We start from the raw sequence: 25,183 nt of genomic DNA, 5'->3' as shown, positions 1-25,183 counted from the left end.
CAAAATGTGGTCATGTCTGTTTGGCAAGAATTTCTAGGAGATGGATATATGTTCTACAACTTACGATATGCCAAATCAGAGCTTTTGGGCCAAGCTTGCCTTCCATTCTTCAGTTATGAAAAAGTTAGCTTTCTGGCCGGTCCACTTTCAAGTAAAGATTGCATCAAGCTTGGGCTAGGTTTCCAGATATCCAGGTTCTTCACTTCCATCTTCTCTCTCTCTAATTCTAGCTCTTTCTCTTTTACGTGGAAAGGCACACTGGAGGACAAGATAAGAAAGAAGCATAAAGTAATTGCAGCCCAATAATCACAAGCTTAACAGAATAGGTAGATTCAGCACTGAAGCAAACAGGATGTCTCTACGTCAGCTTCAGTTAAATACACCAGTTAAATATATTTGTTCAGGGAAAACATAAGTGAATAGCAAATAGGTGGGGGGCGGGGCGGGGGGTAAACATTAGCAATTAGGCATTCACCATACTTTTAAGGGAATGCACAAACAATGTGCCCATAAAGAGAGATGTGTACCCATTACAGTACACAGATCTTTGTGTAAGCACATGAAGCCAGAGTGCCCCCAAAAGCCTGTGAATTCATTGAATTTAAAAAGTTGCATTTATATGGATGGTTGCTTTTTATCCTTATTGTCTCTAAGTCAGACGCCAATTGTCTACTTATTTTGTGGCTTTTTTTCTTTAAAAAAAATGCTGCTAGCTTCCCAGATTCACTTGTTTGAGATGAGCAATAATATGGATGGAACACATTTTTAAAAATAAACCAATTTCCCAGTCGGTTCAGTTAATCTGCCAAAGCCGCATCTCAGCTTGACCTTGTATTGGGTCAAAGTAGGCTTTCTAAGAGATGCAGCTAATTCCAAGGCGGGCAACTTACAGTCATTGTCTAACTTTTTGCAATCCGCAACACCCCTATCCCTGAGTCGCAGGGAGGCTGTGGCTGCAGGTCTCTTCCAATCCACCCAGGGGAAGGGTCATGTCTTGAGGAAAATTCCTTTTGCATTAAGATACAGTAGAAGGGCAAGCAAGGTGGGAGAAGGTCAGTCTCTCTCTGAGCTGAAGGCAAGGGATAAACCACTTTCAGCACTGTTCAGCTGATCAGCAATGAACCAAAGAGAAACTCCATCCCCTTCTGTTTTCCCCCCCCTTTCTGCTCAGCTGTTCTTTGCTAATATATTTTTCTGATTCAGGTCATGCACCCAACAGAACAGACTGCTGGCATAACTTGTGCAGCCAGTTCCCCATCACCAATGTCACCATCATCAGGCATCATTTGCTAACAGGACTATCACCCATTACTCTCCTTAATGGGGGGGAGTTTACTTTAGTTAGATTCTGAGAATGGCAGGTGACTGGCACTAAGGGTGGATGTAGGGAGATGATCCTACTTGACATAACTCCTGTGCCTGTTATCTATCTGGCTATTTCTGAAAGTGCTACAAGCTTGAGTTTGCCATAAACAGGTTATTGGGCTCTTGGTAGCCAAGGGCTGAGGAGATGAAGGAGAAGGTGACAAGGTGACAAGTAAGCTCCATGCAAGGTTACTACAATACTGCAAACAACCAGCAATGTTTGGAGTGAGTAACAACCAGTTCAGTTCTCACCTCGGGACTGTCATTAACCACAGAACACACACTATAGCAATCTCCCAGAACTGCAAAATAGTGATTGCAGTGACTGGTAGTGAGTCATAAAAATCATCATCAGCTAGAGTGCAATTAGAAAAATAGTGCCTAGCCCTGGAGTATTTTCAAGAGCATGGGCAGAAAAGATGGCCAATTGGTGGTGTGCTGAAGGTGCTAGCTAGAAAGCAAGAAACTGAGATCTAATCCCATCTTAGCCATGAAAGCCATGGTGACTTTGGGCCAGTCACTCTCTCAGCACAACCCACCTTACAGGAATGGCCTCGGAGGAAGGGCTGCTGCCAAGGCAACAATCCGTTAAGTGGGACTTGAGCCTGGGTCAAGAAACTAATTTGAAAAAAAAACATCTTCAATAAGCCCCTCCTTAGCTCACACAAAGATAAAGTGAGGGAAGGGGAACCACATTCAGATTTGCAAGATTCTGTTAAAAATTGTCCTAATCTACATGGCTTTGGTTCCTTAGTCTGATCAACTTTGTAGGCTGAAAATAAGATCTAACAAGAATTATGGAAAAGGGGCTTCCGGTGGCTCCGTGGCGCCGGAGACAGCCTTCCCGGGCTGCCCGCAGCTCAGCTGTGTGATTTTTCGCCCGAAACAGCGCCGATCAGCTGTTCGGGCGAATTTGAAGCCCCCTCCTCGGGAGAAGAGGAGGGGGTGAGCCCCCAGGTGGGGGTTGAGTTCTCCGGGGCCGCCTGAGCTTGGAGCTTGGGCGGCTGAAGGATTGAACTCCCCCGTAGCCTGGGCTGCTCCCAGCTGGCTAGCGTCTCTGCTCCGGACTTTATGGAGCAGAGCCAGGCGTCTGCGACCATCCCTGCTTGAAGGAGAGACTATGAAAGGAAAAGAGCAGGCAGAGCAGTACAAGAGGGAAAGATGAAGAGATGAAGAAGATTATTTTATTTTACTCTCAAGCTTGATGGACTTTGCTTAAAACTTAAAGTGAAAGTGCGTCACAATTGTAAGTAAAAGATGGCGGCTAAACCTCCCCCTAGAACTTTTCGGAGTGCTGGAAATTCTCCGGTGCAACAACAATCATTACTGCAGGCGTTGCATTCTCCTGATGTATTGACTTCGAAGGATCTTGAAAGACATACCCAGTTAATTCTGGAGTCAATGGGTGCTAAATTTGCACAGATGGAGGAGAAATTGGAGAAATTGGAGCAGAGAATGGAAGAAAGGATGGAACAGAAACTTAGAGAGATGAAGGCAGACATTTTGTCCTCAGTGCATAAAGTTGCTAAATGTGTGGAGGTGCTGGATGACCAAGTGCAAGACTTGACTCAAAAGAATGCTATATTAGAAGCAAAAGTTTTGGAAATTGAAGATTTAAAAGACAAAATGGATAGTGAACAGAGTCTGGCCCAATTTTACCAGATGCAGTTTGCTGTGAGAATTAGAGGCCTAAAAGAGAATATTAAGGAAGATTTAAAGCAGCTGGTTTCTGAGGCTTTTGAGGGGGTATTGAATCATCCAGCATCTGAAATAAAACAAGGTATGGACAAAGTGTTTCGTGTGAATTCGTGGATTGCTAAACAGAGAAAGTTGCCTAGAGATGTGGTGGTTTATTTTGTAAAAAGGGAAGTTAGAGATGAAGTTATACAAGCTGCCTATGATACCAAAGTTGTGATTGCTGGTCAAGAAGTTTTGGTTCTAAAAGAAATTCCTCCAAAGATTTTAAAGAGAAGGAAGGATTTTATTTTTCTTGTGCAAGAGCTCAAGCAAAGGGATATAAGGTTCAGATGGGAGATCCCAGCTGGGCTGAGCTTCATGTATGATGGCAAAAGGTACTGTTTGGGTAATGTGAAGCAAGCGCATGACTTTTACAACAATGTTTTAAATGTAACCCCATCAACACTTCTGGAAGCTGCAGAGGGATCTGGAGAAGGAGAACATCAAGAGGATGAAGATGGACTGATAGACGAGAAGGGTACAGGAGGAGTACAAGCTGCAACTCTTTTGGATGATATTAGAGAACAGAGGGTGACGCGTGCTGCCTTAAAACGCTCAAAAAAGACAAAAAAATAAGACCAGCAGAAATCTATGGAACTTCCACAATATACTTATAGACAAGTGGTAGTTGTGTTTTTAAAAGTTTTGGGATGATATGTATGGTAACAGAATCTTTAATTTGGAATTAATGGACAATTTATTACAGAGGAAGAGGAAGAAAGTTTTGTGGGTTAATGCGGGTTAATTTGTGTAAGAACTATCTATTATAGTCTATTTTGGCTAGAGAGGTTAATAGGGATAGGTGTTTGTGATGTGTAAATGAGAATATGTTTAGGTAATAGGGAAATGTGGAGGAACATAGATGGGAATGATGCTAGTTTTCTTTTATTTTAGTTTTTTATATATATTTAGTATTGTTAAGGATTGGTTTACTTTATATAAGCTAGAGAGTGATGGATTTTAGAGTTTATAATTGTTAGTATATGATTGTTTATGATTGCTTTTTAGATATATACCTTGTATTTTGCTCTGGGAAGTCGGGGGGGGAGGGGGGGAGGAGGGGAAGTAGAGGGGGGGAGGCAGGGGAGGGAGGAGGGAGAGGGGGAGGGGGGGAGATAGGGGGGAGGTAGGGAGGGGAGGAGGGAGGGGGAAGGGGGGTTTCTTAAAGGAAAATTGTATTTTTTAAAACTTTTCAATAAAAAAAAAAAGAATTATGGAAAAGGCTGTTTTGGAGAAGCCAGGTGTCCAATTCATCCAACAGTCAAAATAGCTAGAGAGGCAGGGGCTATGTCCACAGCAGCCTGAAGGGGCCAAAAGGGATCAGCAATCCAATTGTCAGCAAAATATGTCCTGTTGGATACAGAAAAACTGTTGGAAAAGGGGAAATGCTATTTAAGTGTTTTAAACTGCCCATGGAGGTGCTGGAGATGCCATAAACAAGGTAGGATATATTTCCCCCCAAACTATTTTCCCTAACCAATTAGCAGCAGGAGGGACTGCCACTATTAGGACCAAAAATCAGTGGAATTTAGATGGCTGTATTTTTATTTAGAGTGCAGTATAGAGGGAGATAACCAACTCTGTTGCCCTCTAGTGGCATGATGGTAGAATAAGAACACAGTAAGGCTGAACTTGAAATACATCATTAATTGCATTTAAAATACACCAATTTTAAATCTGATTAGCCTAGTTCTTTCCATCAATAATCCCTACATGTACCTAAATACTTTAAACTGTCTAGAAAAGTGCTTATGTCAGTTTTAATATTCTTGAAGAATGTGCCATTACAAAAAATGGCGCTATATTCTGTGTATCGGAGGAGGAGGAGGAGGAGGAGGAGGAGGAGGAGGAGGAGGAGGAGGAGGAGGAGGAGGAGAAGAAGAAGAAGAAGAAGAAGAAGAAGAAGAAGAAGAAGAAGAAGAAGAAGAAGAAGAAGAAGAAGAAGAAGAAGAAGAAGAAGAAGAAGAAGAAGAAGAAGAAGAAGAAGCTGTTGTTCAGAAGGGACCTTGGAGGTCACCTAGTCCAACCCCTGCTCAGGCAGAAAACTATACCATTTCAAATAAATGGCTGCCCAGTCTCTTCTTAAAAACTTCCAGTGTTGGAGCATTCACAGCTTCTGGAGGCAGATTGTTCCACTGATTAATTGTTCTGTCAGGAAATTTCTCCTTAGTTCTAGGTTGCTTCTCTCTTTAATTAGTTTCCATCCGTTGCTTCTTGTGTTGCTTTCAGGTGCTTTGGAGAATAGTTTGGCTCTCTCTTCTTTATGTCAACCCGAGAAATATTGGAACACTGCTATCATGTCACCCCGCATCCTTCTCTTCATTAAATTAGATATACCCAATTCCAGCAACTGTTCCTTATATGTTTTAGCCTCCAGTCCCCTAATCCAGAGGTCCACAATCCCCGGTCTGTGGACCAGTACTGGGCTGTGGCATGCCAGCAACCAGTCCACACAAATAAGCAAAGCCCCATCTGTGGATGCAGGCAGCACACAAAACCATGCACTCTCTAGTCTATGGAAAAACCTTTCTCCACGGAACCGGTCCCTGGTGCCCAAAAGATTGGGGACCTCTGCCCTAATCATCTTTCTTGCTCTTCTGTGTACTCTTTTCTAGAGTCTCAATATCTTTTTTACATCATGGTGACCAAAACTGGATGCAGTATTCCAAGTGTGGCCTTACCAAGGCATTGTAAAGTGGTATTAACACTTCATGTGATCTTGATTCTATCCCTCTGTTAATGCAGCCTAGCACTGTGTTGGCTTTTTTGGCAGCTGCAGCACACTGTTGGCTCATTTTTGTGATTGTCCACTAGGACTCAGAGATCCCTCTCACAGTTACTACTATTGAGCAAGGTACCACCTACACCAGACATATCAAACTCGTGACATCACGTGACATTGCGCAACGTATCGGGACGGTTTTGCCATTGCCGGCAATGGGGTGGCCGCGGCTTCCAGATGACACGTCCGGCTCGTGGGCTGGCAGTTTGACAACCCTGACCTATACTATACCTGTGCATTTGGTTTTTCTTGCCTAAATGTAGATCCTTACTTTTTTCACTATTGAATTTCATTTTGTTAGATAGCGCCCAATGATCAAGTCTGTCAAGATCCTTCTGTATCTTAAGCCTATCTTCTGGAGTCTTGGCTATTCCTGCCAGCTTGGTGTCATCTGCAAATAAGATGAGTTCCCCATCTATCCCCTCATCCAAATCATTGATGAAGATGTTGAAGACCACTGGGCCCAGAACAGAGCCATGGGGCACCCCACTACACACTTCCCTCCATGTAGATACGGTTCCACTGAAGATCACATGCTGAGTACGGCCGGTCAGCCAGCTATGAATCCACCTGGTGGTGATAATGTCTAACCCATTTTTTCTATCTTATCTAGTAGGTTGTGATCTACTTTACCAAATGCCTTACTGAAGTCCAAGTAAATTATATCCACAGCATTCCTCTGGTCCACTAGTTTTGTCACCTGATCAAAGAATGCAATAAGATTTATCTGGCATGATCTGTTTTTAACAAACCCATGTTGGCTTTTGGTAATGACTTTGTTTGCCTCTAGGTGTTCGCTGATTTGTTGCTTGATTATCTTTTCCAGAATCTTCCCAGGTATTGAGGTCAGGCTGATAGGTCTGTAGTTTCCTGGATCCATTTTTTTCCCTTTTGTGAAGATGAGAACTACATCAGCTCTCTTCCAGTCTTCTGGTAGTTCCCCCGTGCTCCAGGATCTTTAAAAGATATCATTCAGTGGTTCTGAGATTATGTCTACCAGTTCCTTCAGAACCTTGGGGTGTAATCCATCTGGTCCTGGTGATTTGAACTCATCTAGGGTGGACAGGTGCTCACTTACCATTTTCTTGCCTATCTTAACTTGTGTTTCTAATCTGTTTTTTTATGGTAATGTTTTTGACAGGTTGGACTGTTTTTTCCCGTTCTGTAAAGACAGAAAGGGAAAATGAGTTAAACAGTTCTGCTTTCTCCCTGTTGCTTGTCAGTTTCTTGCCATTTTCTCCCACTAATGGACCAATCATTGCCTTAACTTTTTTCTTGTTTTTTACATGTTGAAAGAAACTTTTTTTTGTTATTTTTCTACTTTTGTCGCAAGCCTTAGTTAATTTTGAGCCTTAGTTTTCCTCACTTCATCTTTGCAGGCTTGGGCTATTTGCTGATATTCTGCCTTAGTTTTGTGCCCCTCTTTCCATTTTTATACTTGTCCTTTTTGTCTTTCAATTTATCAGAGTGTTCTTTATGCAGCCATGCTGGTTTCTTTTGAGAGCTGTTATTTTTCTTCTTCGTTGGTATTGTGCTAGACTGGGCTTTTATAATGTCACTTTTCAAAATTTCCCAAGCTTCTTGAGTTGTTTTCCCCTTGAAGATTCTCATCCATGGAATTCTTCCCAAGCTCTCTCTGAGTTTATTGAAATTAGCTCTCTTAAACTCCAAGACACTAGTTTGACTGTGTTATATTGCTTGTACTTGCATAGTGTTGAATTCCAATATTGCATGATCACTCCCTCCCCCCCAAGATTCCCTTGGCTTCAACACCGTCTATCATTTCATCTCTGTTAGTAAGAATTAAGTCCAATATGGCTGATCCCCTAGTTCCCTTCTCTACTTTTTGGGAGACAATGTTGTCTGCTAGGTTTGTCAGGAATCGGTTTGATCTTCCACTTGGTGCAAAGTTTGTCTCCCAGTTAATGTCAGGTTAATTAAAGTCCCCCATTACTATTGTGATGTGCTTCCTACATACCTTAGTTAACTGACTAGCAAAAGGTTTATCTATTTCCTCTGTTTGTTTGGATGACCTATAGTATACACCTATGGCAATGTCATTTCCCTCCCTTTTGTATTGACCCAAATGCATTCAAGACAGTCTTCATCGTTGTTGTGCTCTGTTTCTGTAGAAATATAGTTATTTCTTATATAGAGAGCAACTCCACCTCCTCTTTTATTTGGTCTGTTTCTTTTAAATAATTTAAATCCCTCTATCTGTGTGTTCCATTTGTGGGTGTCATCCCACCAAGTTTCCATAATGGCAACAATATCATATCTGCCCTCATTTACCTGAATTTTAATTCACCCTGTTTATTGCTCATACTCATGCCTGAGTTCCCCTATTTTCTTACCACCTGTTTGGTTAGTGCACTTTATGTGGCATTCACTATTAAAAGCTTGATTTTGCTTGACAACAAGGTTGATATTCTTGTCCACACATACATCTATGTTACATGCACTGATAACCCTATAATTTTTAGACTGCCAGGGAAAGGAATGTTCTGTATCAATTAACTCATTGTCCCTGTTATTCAGTTTAAATATTTCTCCAGAAAATCTGTGAATTTAATGCCAAGGAACACAGTCCCTTTCTTTGATGAATGCAAACCATCTCTTTTGTACACTTTTTCATTGGACCAGCTGCAAACATCATGACTAATATGACCAAAGCCTGCTATATGCTGGCCTTTTCCATTTTGTTCCTTATACACTGGCAAAACCTAGGTTTGTCAGGAATCTGTTTGATCTTCCACTTGGTGCAGAGTTTGTCTCTCAGTTGACTGAGAAGAGATATGATTTTCCTAAGGATCTGATACCGCTTTTGGTATCAGTCATGGTGTCCTTTTTATTTGACACAAAGTTGCTTACATAGAAGGCAATCACATGTAACAAATTAATCATCCATATATAATTAATACTCTATATTATACGGTTCATCTTGTCCAATGCTATGCAGGCATTTATTGCATGAGGACATTTGTTCAGAGTTGGAGAATAATAATAATAATAATTTTATTTGTATACCGCCCTTCTCCCGAAGGACTCAGGGCAGTGAACAGGGCAAACATATAAAAGTACAAAAATACAAAAATTAAGAAAGAATTAAATGAGATGCCCAAGTTACAACAATAGGTTAAAATACATTTTAAACAACAATAAAATCCAAACCTGTCCCCCATCAGGCCAGGCCGGCTTGTTCGAACAAATAAGTCTTCAGATCGCGTCAGAAGGAGCGAAGGTCGGGCGCCATAAGTATGCAATAAGTATGTGAACGTGGACCCATACATATCCCCATGGTGGACATTTGTATCTGATAGTTGTGCGTTTAAATCTGGGTAGTATTTAAAAGAGCTAAAAGATTTATTTTATTTTATTTTTTGCAGTTACAACACCTATCTATCTATCTATCTATCTATCTATCTATCTATCTATCTATCTATCTTCCAGAAAATGCCATTGGCATTCTCATCTACACAGTAAAGAATTGTTTTTTCCATTTAACATTTATTTAAAGTTTCATCTTTACTGTGTATATATTACCATATGCTAATTTTATGTACATATATTTCATTTGGTCACTGACTTTTGCCTTGTCTGCCAAGAAACATTTTCTCTCTAGATTATTTTATTGTTAAAGAGTTTTACAAAAACAAAATTTTACAATATATACCTAAATCCCTCCCACCCCAAACCCACCCACTTCCCCCCCCACTTCCCAGAGCTAAATACAGGATTATAGTTACAATAATCATATTCTAAATAAAAATTATGCATACAGTAATATACAATTAACCAAATTCATAATGCGCTTTAACTCTCTTTTAACATAACTACAAACAACGTACCAATAACAATATCCCACTAAAATCTACTCATAAGCTAAATGGTACTTTTTAGTCCCATATTTGTTTTGAATATAATTTATCCATCTCCTCCAAACTGAAATATATCTTTCCTTTGAATGATCCTTCAGATAAGCAGAAATCTTAGACATTTCTGCAAGATTCGAAACTTTAAACACCCATTCTTCTACAGTGGGCAAACTATCCTTCTTCCAATATTGTCCCACCAGTAACCGTGCTGCCGTTATCATGTTCAACATCAAGTTAGTTTCTTTAACATCACAATCTACAACAATGCCCAATAAAAACAATTGCGGGGAAAACTTTATCTTTCTATAGGCTTTACTAGCATCCCAAACCATTTCCATCGAGGTACCTTTATGCATATTCATGACAAAAAATTCTTTCATATGTTCTCTACATTTCTGCAAGAACAAGTCATTTGTAAATAAATTCTCATTCAGCCTCCAGGATCTCCTACTAGTGTCTTCAGCAAAGAACTCCAACCAAACAGGACTATGGTCAGACATTGTCCTAGGAAAAATCTTAACGTTCTTAACCGAAGAAAAAGATCAGTAGTAATCAAAATGAAGTCAATCCTGGAAAAAGATTTATGTCTATCCGAAAAAAAAGTAAAATCTCTGTCTCTCATATTCCTTTCCTGCCATACATCTCTTAATTCCAGATCTTCCTTCAAATCAAAAAAAGCTTTAGGCAATTTTGAATTAAAAAAGTTTTTAGAAGATCCCTTCTTATCTTCAGATGGCACCAAAACCCCATTCCAGTCCCCCATCATAATAACAGATTTGTAATCCAGTTCAATTAGTCTCTGATGTAAAAATTTAAATTTTTTTTGCTGTTGTTGATTTGGAGCATATAATCCAATAAGAAGAACTTTCTTTCCTTGTAATGTTAATTCAATACTAACATATCTCCCTTGTTTATCCGATTCAATCAATCTTGCTGAAAAGTCTTTTCTTAAGTAAATAACCACTCCAGCCTTCTTGTCCGGAGCAAAAGATGCAAAATGTGTTCCCAATCGGGAATTAATCAAATATTTTTGATCTTTTAATGTAATATGTGTCTCTTGTAAGCAAACAATGTCATTTTTATGTTGTTTCAGATAAAAAATACTTTCTTTCTTTTCTGTGGTGAATTTAACCCATTAACATTCCATGTCAGGAACTTCACCATCTCTGGTGACCATGAGCCTTTGGAACATGGCCTGAAGATCAGCTGTTGCTCTCTTAGGACGTGCTCCTCCCACGGGCTCTAAAACGGCCGCATCTTGCGTAGCTGGACCAGTTACAGGCTTTTGTTTTTGCTCTTTTTCCATACGCTTATGTGCAGCTCTTGTCATCCTCTGTTCTTTTAGATCTTCCTTTAATGCCAAACTCTGCTCCATGGCCTCCGGCTTCTGCGTCTCCTCAAGGGGCAGTAACATTGCCCCTTCACTCAATTGTTTATCATCTTGTCTAGCTTCTGTTCTTTTAATTCGGGGAGATGGTGGTAAACCTGCTTTCAGGACCTTAGTGTAGAAATCTTTTGCTTTTAAGATTGTATCCAATCTGTATCTGGTCCCTGCATAATTTACCACAATTCCAATAGGTATTTCCCATCTGAACTGGATTTGTCGCTTCTTAAGCTCATCAGACAAAAAGGCAAAGTCTTTCCTCTTTCTAAGAATTTTTGAAGGTATCTCCTTTAAAATCATAATATCTTGGCCTGCAATCTGAAATTTTTCCCGATAAAAAGCCTGGATAATAGAATTTCTGGTTGATCTCCTGGAAAAATAAATCACTACATCTCTAGGTAGACTTTTTTGCCTAGCAATCCAGGAGTTAACCCTAAATATCTTATCCATTTTCTTAAGTAGTTCTTCAGGTTCCCATTTCAAAACAGGAGCCACTGCTTGTGCTATTTCCCATTCCAGATTTTCTTTAGGATTCTCTTTGAGGCCTCTGATATGCAAAGCAAACTCCATGTTCTTATATTCTGATATAGTAACCTCGTCTTCTGTTCTGTCAATCTTGGCCTCTACTCTATCAATCTTGTGTTCAGCATCAATAATTTTATTTTCCAAGTTCTCCACATACTCCATAACTGAGTCCACACGAACATCCAGGCGTTCTATATGTGCAGCTAAGCCCTGGAGTGCAAGCACTATATCTTCCCTCATCTGATTGTTTTGATTCTTTATTTCTTGTTGCAAAACTTGCGTTGACTGCATCACAACTTGCTGGATGTCTGTCAGTGTAAATGCAGGAGGTGGGGGAGAGGGTGGTTGTACTGTAGGTTTCATCGAGGTCTGCCCTGCAGCTTGTGGTATAGGTGAGGAGATAACATTCTTAGAAAGCGGGGGCCCTCCCCCACGTCTCACAGCCATCTCTTAGGTTTCGATTTCCTCTTTCACCCAGCAGAATCAAAGTTCAGGGGGAAAAAAATAACAATTCTCCTAAAGTTCTTAACCTTCAATAAGAAGAATAGGGAACAGGCTTTCAAATACACAAAATCCAATACTGGATAAAGTCAGTTGCAAATTGTATCTCTTGCTTTGTAGCAAAATATAACAATTTTCAAACACAGTCACTTCACACAGGAGAGAAACATTCCAGCGCCATTTTTACTCCATTTCAAACTTGAAACTTGAAGAAGATAATGAAACTGAGTTAGTTGAAATCCAATTTGTAAATTCAGATCTCCCTGCTTTGCTCTGCCTGCTTTCCAAAGGAACAAAATACTCACAGTCCCCTCTAAGCAGCAGGTGTAGTTGTCGTGTCTTGTTCCACTCCTTTTGGAGCGAAGACGTCCTGGGAGTGGAGAAAGCCTGGGCTCCGAGGGGGCTCACCCTGTTATCCCCCAAACTACTTGGGAGAATCACAGGGGAGCTCTACCTCTATCCAGGCAGGCTCGCCTCTCCCTCTTCTCCCGAGGGAGAAGCTCCGGTGCTGTGGAACAGCTGCTTTTTGCTGCCTCCGGGCGTTTTGACGCTTCCCAGGATCGGGCGGCTTCAGAACGCCGCCATTCGGCGCGGCAGCGCTACCGGAAGCTCCTCTCTAGATTATTTTGATATTTTCCTGTTTCTATCAAAAAATATTAGAAACCAATATTGCAGTGTGGAAATAGTTTTTCTCACCAGCGCATAAGGTTCTCTATAGAAGTAGTCCTGAGACAATTTGCTTCATTGTATGAATAACCACAGTTTTTAAAAAAAAATCTTGAAAACAGTCAGGTTTGCTGCAAAGGCATGAGCAAAATGCAAATGTGTTTGGCATCACATTAACATTATGGAAAAATTACATGGCGAGTATCATACTTTCAGATTACTAACATTAGAAATATTTGCCATTGTTCAGTGGATTTTTTTTTCTGACTCTATCAGGGTTATAACTACAAATGGTATTCAGAAAAACAATTCTGTAAAATTTTACATACAGACTACAGTATTGCTGAATTGAGTCCAATGGAATGTATTTCTGAGTAGAGCTGTGTAGAGCTGTGAGATATAATACAGTTTTGCTAGGCAGAAATCAGTTGTTGATTTCAGTTTCATAGATTGAAGCTCTTGAGGAAATAAATGAGATAATCTTAAAGTAAGCCTGTTAGATCTGGACTGCTGAAATATGTATTACCACTGGAGGGTAGCAAATGGTCAAAGCTTTTGTCTTTTTTTGCTGCCATCTTTTTTTAGCAATTTTAGTCTTGATGTTATACTACCGGTACTAATATATTGTGAGGGTGTGTGTGTGTGTCTGTGTCTGTCTGTCTGTGTGGGTCTGTGTCGATGTCAGTGTGTACTCACAAATTATGTGTATATACAATTCAGGTCTAATCTCCAGTAACATTAGTCTTTTTCAATAAAGTCAAACTAATATTTTTTTTACAAATAAAATATGAAAATAAGAAATAGATCATTAGTTATGGACAAGCTTTTTGCACAGAAGAAGATTTTGTAATGTTAGTATTATTAGTAGCCAAGATTATAGCACTAGAAAGGGAAGAGTTAGAATTTTTTGTTCACTTATACAAACTAAAGTATGTATGGTTAGTCTTAGAGATGTGCATTGTTGTAGGCTTAATACACATATAATCAGCAGCAAGATTTTGGTACCACAGATTTTCAGTGGAGTGACCTTGGGCCTCACATGGTTCCTGTATGTCATGTGTTGCTCATCCTTCTTTTAAATGGAACTTGCCATTTGCAGATAAATCAGCTTTTGTATTAGGACGTAGGGACCCTTCTTGTCTCTTTTTATCATCGGCTGATGGTGTTAACACATCAACGAGTTAGGCTGTGTGCAATTAGGACAACCTCAATAGTTGGGAATGGTAGGTTATGAAAACTCACAGCTGTAAACCCACAGATGACATGTCAAGTGATTTCTATCAGTCTGAATAACTCTCATCATATAAACATCTTACCATATGCAGATTTTACAGAGAAGCACAAATGGTTATAAAAAAAAAGTATTTTGGAATTCCGTATGACTACAGGTAGTCATCATTTAGCAAAACTTATTGGGGCCAGAAACTCCATCATTAAGTGACTGCAGTTGTAAGTTGAAAAACCAGATAACTGCACTCTTCACCAATGACCATTATTTCCAACCTCTGCCTATTGACTTTGCTTGTGGGAAGCGGGTGGAGAAGTCACAAAATGCAATCATGTGACCACAGGATACTGCAACAGTTATAAGTGCAAGGTCAGATTGTAACTACCATTGGTTTGGCACTATAGTAAGTTTGAATGGTAATTGAATGAGTGGTCACTAGACAAGGGCCAACAATATGTATTCAGCCTGTTTTAAATCCTGTAAATATTTCAGGAAAGTTCCACATTTACTTTCTTCCTTTTGTAATTCTTTACTGTGAAAGAACTTCAAGTAAGGTACTCAAGGCAAGGTGAAAAATAATAAGAGATATTACTAAAGTTTTATAATGTTTACATTGCTACATATTACATTGCAGTATAATGTAGAAAATGTCAAAAATCTATTCAAATTAATAATGTGGCAGATATCGTCTAGAAACAAATAATACAACTTATACCTGTATTACAGAATAAATGAGATACATACCTAGAAGTTATTGGCAAACGCTGGAGAGGAATAAAGGTGTCTGATCGTTTTTTATACCTAGAACTATTAAAAAGAAAGAAAAGATTTCAAGTAGAGAGGTCTTTGGGTATGGTTATGCCACTCCCTGATTTAATTATGGTATATAATCAATACCTGTATTAGGAATGTTTGCAATTTCCTAAGTACAATAGACTACCATGGAACATTGATATACAAAATTAAAATCCACTTTTCATGCTAATTGAATGCTAACTGAAGGGAAGTAAGAGCTACACTGTGTGCATTGGCAATAAGATTTCAGTTTGTTTCTAATGTTTGGGAAGCCTAGCATTTTCTATTTATAGTTATGCTTAAAGTTTTCTGCTTTAGTTCCAGTTGAAAACCCATGCGGGTGATTGCATAATATATGCTGCTGCATGATATTTAATATTTATATCCTTTACAGTATATTACACTATGTGAGGCAGAGAATTGAAATACAGAAGAACCCAAATATTTCATTTTGTTGCAGAAATACCATTATGTAGAAATAATTTTTCGTTGTCAAAGTGCTTGGGGAACATAACATGCAAACATTTGACTCATTAGAACAGGGGTTCCCGATCTCTTGTCCGTGGACCAGCACCTGGCCACAGCATGCCAGCAACTGGGCCATGCAAGCAAGCAAAGCCCCATCCACGGGATGTAGGCAGCACGCAAAACCACGCCCCCTCTCGTCTGCGGAAAAATCTCTCTCCACAGAACTGGTCCCTGATGCTCAAAAAGTTGGGGGGGGGCTGCCTTAGACATCTTACTAAAGCTCATTCAAAACTGTAAATCTTTTCAACAATTTACATATACAGTAATCTGAAGCACAATCTGTATTCATACACATCCTTTACCTATCATTGAACAAAGAGAAATCCTTGCAGATCTGTTCTTTCATTCAGAATTAAGAACAATTGTATCTTCCAAAAGTGATCCTTTATTTGTCCTGTTTAACTTCTGCTATCACTGTCCTATATATCTTTTGGAAGTATAAGTAGAGAACAATGCAGTGAGTGACGGATTTACTCCAGAGCCCCACTTCATCTGTTACTCTGCCTCTGTCCATTCTCTAAGAGGTTACTAAATACAGGTCAGTTCCTTCTGGCTTGGTACCCAGGTACATTTGGGCAGAATTCTTGCTCTTGGGTTTCCTCCTGGGAGAAGGTTGTTAGCTAGGTGCTAGGCTTTAGTTATCTCTATAACACACTTTGTATAAATAACTTATAAATAATTATTAAACTTGCTTGATAAATCCTTGCTTGCATTCAATTCTGGCTCTTGGAACATTCACATGTACACAGAGAACCTCCAATAATGCCACAGATATGTTCCACATCAGTAGGAGACATCCTTCGAGTACATTAATGTCAGCTATGAGTATATTTCATAGAAAAGTAACAGAGCTACAAATAGTCAGAACAATTTTTTCCATTGGATTAATTGGAAGAGTCCTATGTCACTTCCATTTTTATGGGCCTGCTTATTTATCTGACCCTTTCTCCTTGCAGAGACCTGCTCTTCACTGCTTCCCTTCCTCTTTCCCTATTTTCAGCTCCAGCCACAGCCACAGAAGCAGGGAATGGTGGGGGAATCAGAAACACAGGTAGCCCCTTCCCATGATTTTCCATCTTTCCATGTAATCTTGCCTCAAGTTAGTGTAGTGACTTAGTTTTTAAAAAGAAATTATCAGATAAGAACTTGCCTCCCAAAATTAACTGGAGATATTGTTGATCCCTTTTTGTGGAAGTCTGTACTTTGTTCAGGAGAAGCAAATGGGTGGTCACCGAGCATCCTCATCGGAATGCCATTTCGGGAGGAAGTTTCATCCACTGATATTAAAAATAAAAGTAGACGTTTTACAGAAGGCAGTTTGGTTGCAAGCATATTTTCTCACCTTTGAGCAATTTGGTTGTGTTTGTATTTAGCAAGCTGTTCTTCTACAAGTATATATATATATGTATATTATAACACATGAATTTAAATGAAAATATATTTCTTCTTTTGGCTAAAGATCTTTTTGAAATATAGTATGTCATCAATAATTCAGAATGAAGTTCATTAGCCTCATAGTTTTTTAATAACAGTTTGATGCTTATTTGCAAAAAAGTCCTGTCAGGGCCCACTTCAAAAGCTCATCCCAAGAAAGCAGGACTCTTGGAACAGTCTCTTTCCAAAAGGAACTTTTATTAGGAGAATCTGATAGCAGGCATGATAGGCAGGATCTGAGGGTTTCCCGCTCAGATCAATAGGTTAAAAAAGTCCCAAGCAAAACTCCACCCCAATAGTTCATCCAGTCAGTTTGAATGGGCCAATCCTCAGGTGTTAAGTTCACTGTGGGAAAGCAGCTGATAACGGGGTCCTTTCCCATGCTTGTGAAGATGTTGTTGGGTCTTCACACCTTCCCTTCTGCAGCAAGAGATAAGCCAGATGGTCGGAGGCACATTCCTTTCTCACTCCAAGGTAACATCAAGGGAGAGACAGTTCACAGAGTCAGTGTCAATGCTGCAAACATTGACATGTTTTTGCACTGACAATGTAAGAGACAGGCTTTTGTTTAAACTGCTTCACTTTGAATCTTGTAGGGAGCAAATTTTCTAACAACTATTTTGAGAAGAAACCCACGTACAGAATGGGAAGAGAGACTTCATATGTGAAACTAATTGGATAATGTGATTTATGATGTGTAGATAAGGGCGGGGATTGTGTGTGTGTTACGATGGGTTTGGGGGGAGGAGATTTCAGATTCTGGCATCCCTCCATGAGTGCCGATGTTTTGTTCATTACTAAGACTTTTTAGATAAATAATATGTCTGCAATTTGTTTGATTTTTCTCATTCATCGGAACCATGATAGTCAGCATGCAGGAACAGCAGAAATGATACATTGTAGCAAAGCAGAATAACATACCACGGAGCCTTCCTCCCTCCCCCTCAGGAGAATGGCAGAACCCTCAGGAAAAAAGAATTAGGAAACAGGTGAGATGGATCCCCCTCACCAGGGAAAAATGGGAAGATCTCGATGGAGCAGTCTGTGGGACAGTGGTGGGGGCAGTTCATCAGATTTCTCCTCACTGAACACTTCAGCTAAGACCCTGTATTCCTCTGGGATGTCTTGTAACTCCTTTCCCCCCCCCCACCACCACCACTGCTCTTTCAAAGGGACTTCTCCTGTTTCGGAGCTGAACCGGGATCTTTCTTGTATTTCCATCTGGGAATCTGAGTTCTCCTGTCCTCCAGTCCACTTGCCAGTTCCACTTGGCTAGACATGCCATGCCCAGGATAAGGGGGCACTCCATGCCAGGAGTCACTACAACCGTTATAGTCTCTTTGTGATCCCCTATGGTGAGCTGGATGGACAGCATGGCAAGTGTGGCTGGTGTCCCCCCTGCAATGGACCCATCTAATTGACTGAATGAGATCAGTTTCTTCAGCCTCTCACCGGAATTCCTAAGTTCCCTGCTAACATTGGCCTTATGAGGCAAAGGGTGCTTTGTTGTTAGCTGCGAAGTCGTGTCCGACCCATCGCGACCCTATGGACAACATTCCTCCAGGCCTTCCTGTCCTCTACCATCATCTGGAGTCCATTTAAGCTCACGCCTACTGCTTCAGTGACTCCATCCAGCCACCTCATTCTCTGTCGTCCCCTTCTTCTATTGCCCTCAATCTTTCCCAGCATTAGGCTATTCTCCAGTGAGTCCTTCCTTCTCATTAGGTGGCCAAAGTATTTAAGTTTTAGCTTCAGGATCTGGCCTTCTAAAGAGCAGTCAGGATTGATCTCCTCTAGGACTGACCTGTTTGATCGCCTTGCAGTCCAAGGGACTCGCAGGAGTCTTCTCCAGCACCATAGTTCAAAGGCCTCAATTCTTTGGCGCTCAGCCTTTCTTATGGTCCAACTTTCACTGCCATACATTGCAACTGGGAAGACCATAGCCTTGACTATACGCACTTTTGTTGACAGGGTGATGTCTCTGCTTTTTAGTGTGCTGTCTAGATTTGCCATGGCTTTCCTCCCCAGGAGCAAGCGTCTTTTAATTTCTTGGCTACAGTCCCCATCTGCAGTGATCTTGGAGCCCAGGAAAATAAAGTCTGTCACTACCTCCATTTCTTCCCCATCTATTTGCCAGGAATTGAGAGGGCCAGATGCCATGATCTTGGTTTTCTTAATGTTAAGTTTCAACCCAAGTTTTGCACTCTCCTTCTTCACCCGCAACAAGAGGCTCTTTAGTTCTTCTTCACTTTCTGCCATTAGAGTGGTATCACCTGCGTATCTTAGGTTGTTGATATTTCTTCCGGCAATCTTAATTCCAACTTTTGATTCATCTAGCCCTGCCTTTCTCATGATGTGCTCTGCATATAAGTTAAATAGGCAGGGCGACAGTATACAGCCTTGCCGGACTCCTTTCCCAATTTTGAACCAATCAGTGGTTCCGTGTCCAGTTCTCACTGTTGCTTCTTGACCCGCATATAGGTTTCTTAAGAGACAAATAAGATGGTCTGGTACTCCCATCTCTTTAAGAACTGCCACCCTCTTGGGCATTCTGGGGCTAAACAGTTCTACAGTTCTGGTGAGGAGCGCGATGGCTCCACTTACCAGGGGTTCATCCTCTGACTTGTCGTCTGATGAGTCGGGTGGCTCTCTTGGTGGTGTTGGAGTTCCCTTACCCTGTTTAGATGGGGTGGGGAACTCAACGACCTCCATGCTTTTCATGGCCATCTCCTTCAGCTTCATCGGGGTCTTTCTGGGCTTCGTGGCCAGGGCTCGGTCAGGTTTATGGACAAGAGTGCATGAGCGGCACTCAGCACGGTGACCTTCCTTCCCACATTTGAAACTTCCTGTCATTCTCTGGGTGGTTGGTGCTTGCTTCTCTGGTTCATGGGGTTGCTCTGCTGGTGACTTCCCCCAAGACCTCCATCCATATCATTGTCTTTTAGCCTGATCAATCTCCACTTCCTCAGCTAGGACATACCACTCTTGGAGTGGGTCTGGGTCCCCTCGACGGATGCAGGCATTGTACAGGTCATAGCTCAGGCCATCCTTGAAATGTCCAATCAATATGTCTTCCGGCAAGTTCAACTTGCTGGCTAGGACTCGGAACTCTTGGGTATATTCTGCTTTGAGTCGCCAGCCTTACCTGACAGGTCTGATGCATTCTCGGGCTTTCCGATCAGCCAAGGGGTCTTCAAATCTGAGTCTGAGGGCTGCCATGAACTGATTGAAATTCTGCAGTTCTGGGGCATTGGTGTTGTGGAGATCCTCCACCCAGTCCACTGCAGTGCCATCTAGGGCAGCTTGCACAATCCGTATTTGGCCGCAGTCACTCGGTATGTCATGGCTATATTCCTCCATGTAGTTCAATACCTGGGTCAGGAAAAATCCCAGGCTGTGTGACTCCCTGCAATACTTTACTCCCAGTGGCAGGAATTTTCAGATGGACTGATGTCCCTTCTTCCATCTATGTCTGTGTCCATCTCTGTCAGCAGGTGCGGCTCGTCTGGGGGTGGCAGCAGCTGTAGCGATGCCTGCTGCTTCTGTGGTGCTTTTAAAAGGGCCGGGGACTGCTGGTTTGCTCCCCGCTTTGTCCATTCCTTTGTCTGAGCCCAGGTTGACAGTGCTGTTCTATTCCAGCCTACGACCATCACAGTTTGCATGTCAAGGACAACCCCTTTTCTTTTAAAATCAATAGGCTGGAAAAAACCCAACCCTTTTATTTATATACAGTTCAAAATAATTAAGTCCACAAAACAAAAAGCAACAGAATATTTTCCTTAGCAAAATAAATGGTTCAAACAGCAAACAAGAGTTAAACAAGAAGATCAGCAAGAACATAAACAGACCAGGATTTCCTTTGGAGTTCTACGAATGGTTGTCTTCAGCAACCAGCACTGCCCACACCTTCCCCTTTTATTAACAGCTCCAAAGCGTGGCTTCTCAATGCCTTCTCCTCCTTTTGCTGAGTTGCCTCATAGACTTTCTCTGGTCTGCTCTACTAAAGTGACTTCTACTTCGAGCGTCTCTAAATAGATTCATCTGTGAAGCCTCAGAGTCTGAATCCTCCTCCTCACACAGCTGAGCCTCATACGGAACATGATTGGAGGGGCCCGGGTCTTCCTCTGACTGAGAGTCCTGTAATGTATCAAAGCCTCCCTCCGACACCGCAGGCTCTCTAAACCCCTCCTGCTCCTCCTCCTCCTCAGATCCCTCAGACTCAGCTGCTGGGATCACAGGCTGACACAGAACCACAACAGGTGCCACGGCACGGGTCAGCTTTCTCCTCTTCCATGGAGTCAAAGGCAACTCTCAGCATGTCGATGGCTTGCTCTAGGAATCAGCTGGAATGGGATGGCCAGTCGTCCTCATCTTCACTAAGGTGAAGTGACCTCTCCATCTCGACTTTCCAACCTGGTTGGTGACTGCCACATCTGAGCATCACTTTTCTGGATTTCTTCTCCCAGTCCTCCTTCTTTCCAACACCTATTGATCACCTGGGCTTGTGGTGGCATTCCACGACCACTACCTCATCTGATGAGTTTTAGGACTGAGAACTGTATCAGCCTGAGGTCTGCTAGGTGGGAGATCTCCCCCCATGGCAGGTTCTTCCTTTTCCATTACGATATCCAACATAATTTGCTTAGTCTCCCAGTAAGGGTCTTCTGGGCTGATTATTACGGCAGATCCTGCCTAATGTCAGGGCCCACTTCAAAAGCTCATCCCAAGAAAGCAGTCCTCTTGGAACAGTCTCTTTCCAAAAGGAACTTTTATTAGGAGAAGCTGATAGCAAGCATGTTAGGCAGGATCTGAGGGTTTCCCGCTCAGGTCAATAGGTTAAAAGAGTCCCAAGCAAAATCCCACCCCAATAGTTCATCCAGTCAGTTTGAATGGGCCAATCCCCAGGTGTTAAGTTCACAGTGGGAAAGCAGCTGATAACGGGGTCCTTTCCCATACTTGTGAAGATGTTGTTGGGTCTTCACACCTTCCTTTCCGCAGCAATGGTCAGATGGTCGGAGGCCCAAGGTAACATCAAGGGAGACAGTTCAAAGAGTCAGCATACAGGAACAGCAGAAAGAATACATTGTAACAAAACAGAATAACATACCATGGAGCCTTCCCCCCTCCCCCTCAGGAGAATGGCAGAACCCCCAGAAAGAAAGAATTAGGAAAGAGGCGAAATGGATTCCCCCTGCCCCCATGGAAAAATGGGTTCTGACTAGTCCAAAGGTTTGTATATACAGTACATCAGTAGTTCTCAATATTCTGTATCTTGTATCCTACCGATCACTCTTCACCATGGGAAACCAATATATGGATATTTGAAAACTTAATTTTAATGCTTGGAATAACAATCATACTTTAAACTATTAGGATTATGTAATAAAAATAGAAGGTTTCTGAGACTATACCATATTTCTTCCTCCCTATAGACTTTTCCAGTGTCCTCTCAGAAGCTGTAGCCTTATTTCGGAGGTGAATACCATAAAACAAACATCGTTTCCCTATATGGTAAGTGTGATTACCATAGCTTGGGTAAAATGTCCATTCTTCAACTGAGTTTTCATTTTTTCCTGGAAAAAAAGACAATAAAAGCATGAGAGAAATCATACAATTAACCCCCCCCCCCAGTCTATTTTCATGCTATCAAGTAATATAGTCAATATTTTTGAAACATTCGTTTTTTAAAACCACACAGAAAAAATGCACGGAGAAATCCCAAGTTTTAATCATAGGATTTCTGTTCACAGGGGGTTTTTTTTCCAGCATACCAGTGGACACATGGATATTAAGGTTGTGCAGTGCTTTAAATATTATCCAAGAAAGGTGCTTTGGACAAGATAGGGGAATGAACCCAATCTCAGTCTGCAAATAATCTCATCTGCATCTTTTCTTGAAATTGCACAGCTACCTGTCAGGTGATCTTGGGAAATAACGCAACTGGTTTCAATAGCTGCAAGAGAGGCTACATTTGGGTCTCTGCATAATTGAGAGCACTGCATAGCTCTAACATAGTATTTCTTAATGTGTGGTGTTAGGGGGCCTGTAAAACCAAAATTATTGGGTAAATATTGAAGATATTTTCAAAAATTTAAAACAGCGTTACTCTTCTCACTGTACTTTTTTATTTGTTAAAATATAGGATGTTTTCAATAAAAATATTTTATGTTAATATCTAATGATTTAAAATTGCTATGTTTACATGATTCAATAAATGTTCCAAGAATGAATTTTTAATATGGCAAATAATGACAAATATAACCCATACAAACAAAATTCCATAATTTTGAGCAAAACGTTTAAAAAATATTGCCCTAACAGATGACATGGGAGAGAGATGGAGCACAACTAATCAGCCCATGCTTTGCCTAAAAAAACCTTCTGCTAGTGTGCCTTGAGCAGGTTCTCCCACACGAGGCCCCGGTAAATATATATTGACCCAAATGGTCCAGGCATTTGAAAGAATATGGCAGTCATTCATGGTTTTTTCAGCTGTGCTGTTATAGTTTTTTTTTTTATTTCCTTGGCTCTGAAGAGCAAAAGTGTTGGTCTGAATCTCAGATGCATGGCATTATGTTTCCTATTTTGATCCTCCTACTGACAGGGCAGTGACAAAGAAGCTTTCTGCTACCAAGATTGGGAGGCATACTGGAGCCATCCTGTGCACAGGCCTTCCATTCTGCTGGCAAAGGAACATTTCTGTATTAGCCTTTGACTCTTATCCACCCTCCCTTGGAGCATAAACCGCTAGCTTGGGGATTAATCGGACAGGTTTTTTGAGACAGAACGCTGTGGCCAGGCAAAATGTCACTTCCCTTTTACTCTGAGAGCACCGTTTTTGAAAGCCATAAGCTCATATCAAAGAGTCCTTCTGCCTCTCAGCCAGCTTACAAGCTTGGTTCTCAGTGAGCTCATAAAATCCCTCAAAAGGAAATCGGCTGAGGTTAGAGTGGGAGGGCAGGAGCAGCTGAGAACTTTCAAGGGAAAAGTCACAGACATATTATGTAAAGTATTCTAACTGGAGGAGCTCCTCCAGTTGTTGTTTTTTTAACAATTTCAACTGTATTGGCTGGAGAACAGGTTTCCATTGAGAGAAGTAAATGTTTCCAACCATGCGCCAAATAATAAATATACCCTTTTTCATATACGAGAAAAGGTTATGAAAACTTTAACACTTAAACAGAAGTGACTGAATGAAAAGTAGGAGTGACCTGTAAACCTGTAGATATTTATTTTTACAGTTATATATGCAAATAATTCAAATTTGGGCAGAGTTTCCCCCTGAATCTGTCCCTTCTGTAAATTTCTATAAATTTCTGCAAAGCATGTTATTAAAGGTAAGGTAAAGGTTTCCCCTGCACATGCGTGCTAGTCGTTTCCGACTCTAGGGGCCGGTGCTCATCTCCGTTTCAAAGCGCTTGTCCGAGGACGTCTCCGTGGTCATGTGGCCGGCATGACTAGACGCCAAAGGCGCACGGAACGCTGTTACCTTCCCACTGTAGTGGTCCCTATTTTTCTACTTGCATTTTTACGTGCTTTCGAACTGCTAGGTGGGCAGAAGCTGGGACGAGTAACAGGCGCTCACTCTGCTATGCGGCACTCGGGATTCGACCCGCCAAACTGCTGACCTTCTGATCGACAAGCTCAGCGTCCTAACCCACTGAGCCACCGCGTCCCTTTAAAGCATGTTATTACCACTATCCAATTTCTCAATAGAGTTATTCTGGCTACAAAATAACAAAATCACCATTTGCATTTGCATCTGCTATTAGTATATATAACTAAAAAAATATCAGACTCAAACATATGTATAATAAATAACATCCTATGCAGTACTACGAAAATAATCACATACTATTTATTTTAGGGTGTTCCTGCAGTTTTACTTACTTGGTGAGGAATCATGTTGTTTGAATGTATCTATTTGGCATGCTTCATCTACCAAATACTGTTTTTGCAGAAGATTACCAGAAGGGTCAGGAAAGGCTGATAAAGTAGAGTTTGATTTCAAAGGAGGGCCAGGCCTGATAAAAACAAAATTGATCTTATTAATTAGAAAAACAAATTAATGCTAAATATTTGACCCTTTTGGCACATACGCAGAAAGATGAAGTTCTTTGGAGGTCTGACTTGGTGTCTCTAAATATTCTTGATTGTTATTTTGCTGGAAGGATGGCAATGTGGCGTCTACTGTGGATTTTGTGGAGGATTTGCTTGGCTCTGAAAGATAATGAACAAAAGAGTAATTAACTCTATTTAGATATGCTGAGGATACCTGGAGATATAGCCAATTAATTAAAACAGAAACAACAACTCTGTCATGGAATATGAATTACCTGTTACAGAATACCTTTACAGACCAT

The 25,183-nt window shown here is 41.1% G+C and overlaps 1 protein-coding gene across 1 annotated transcript; it reads right to left on the bottom strand.

Moving 5' to 3' along the window:
• Window positions 1-113: 113 nt before the first annotated feature.
• On the bottom strand, window positions 114-25,183 carry SPATS1 (spermatogenesis associated serine rich 1; the record flags this gene model as incomplete). The annotated part of the gene is made up of 7 exons (XM_083369833.1): window positions 114-258; window positions 14,808-14,870; window positions 16,537-16,663; window positions 22,346-22,393; window positions 24,711-24,844; window positions 24,920-25,040; window positions 25,171-25,183. The coding sequence occupies 7 exons, from the start codon at window positions 25,181-25,183 to the stop codon at window positions 114-116; spliced, it is 651 nt and encodes a 216-aa protein (XP_083225959.1).

Source organism: Vipera ursinii (assembly GCF_947247035.1).
Source record: "Vipera ursinii genome assembly, chromosome: 1".
NCBI lineage: Eukaryota > Metazoa > Chordata > Lepidosauria > Squamata > Viperidae > Vipera > Vipera ursinii.
The sequence above is the reverse complement of the archived record's forward strand: the minus strand, read 5'-3'. Positions and strand labels throughout refer to the sequence as shown.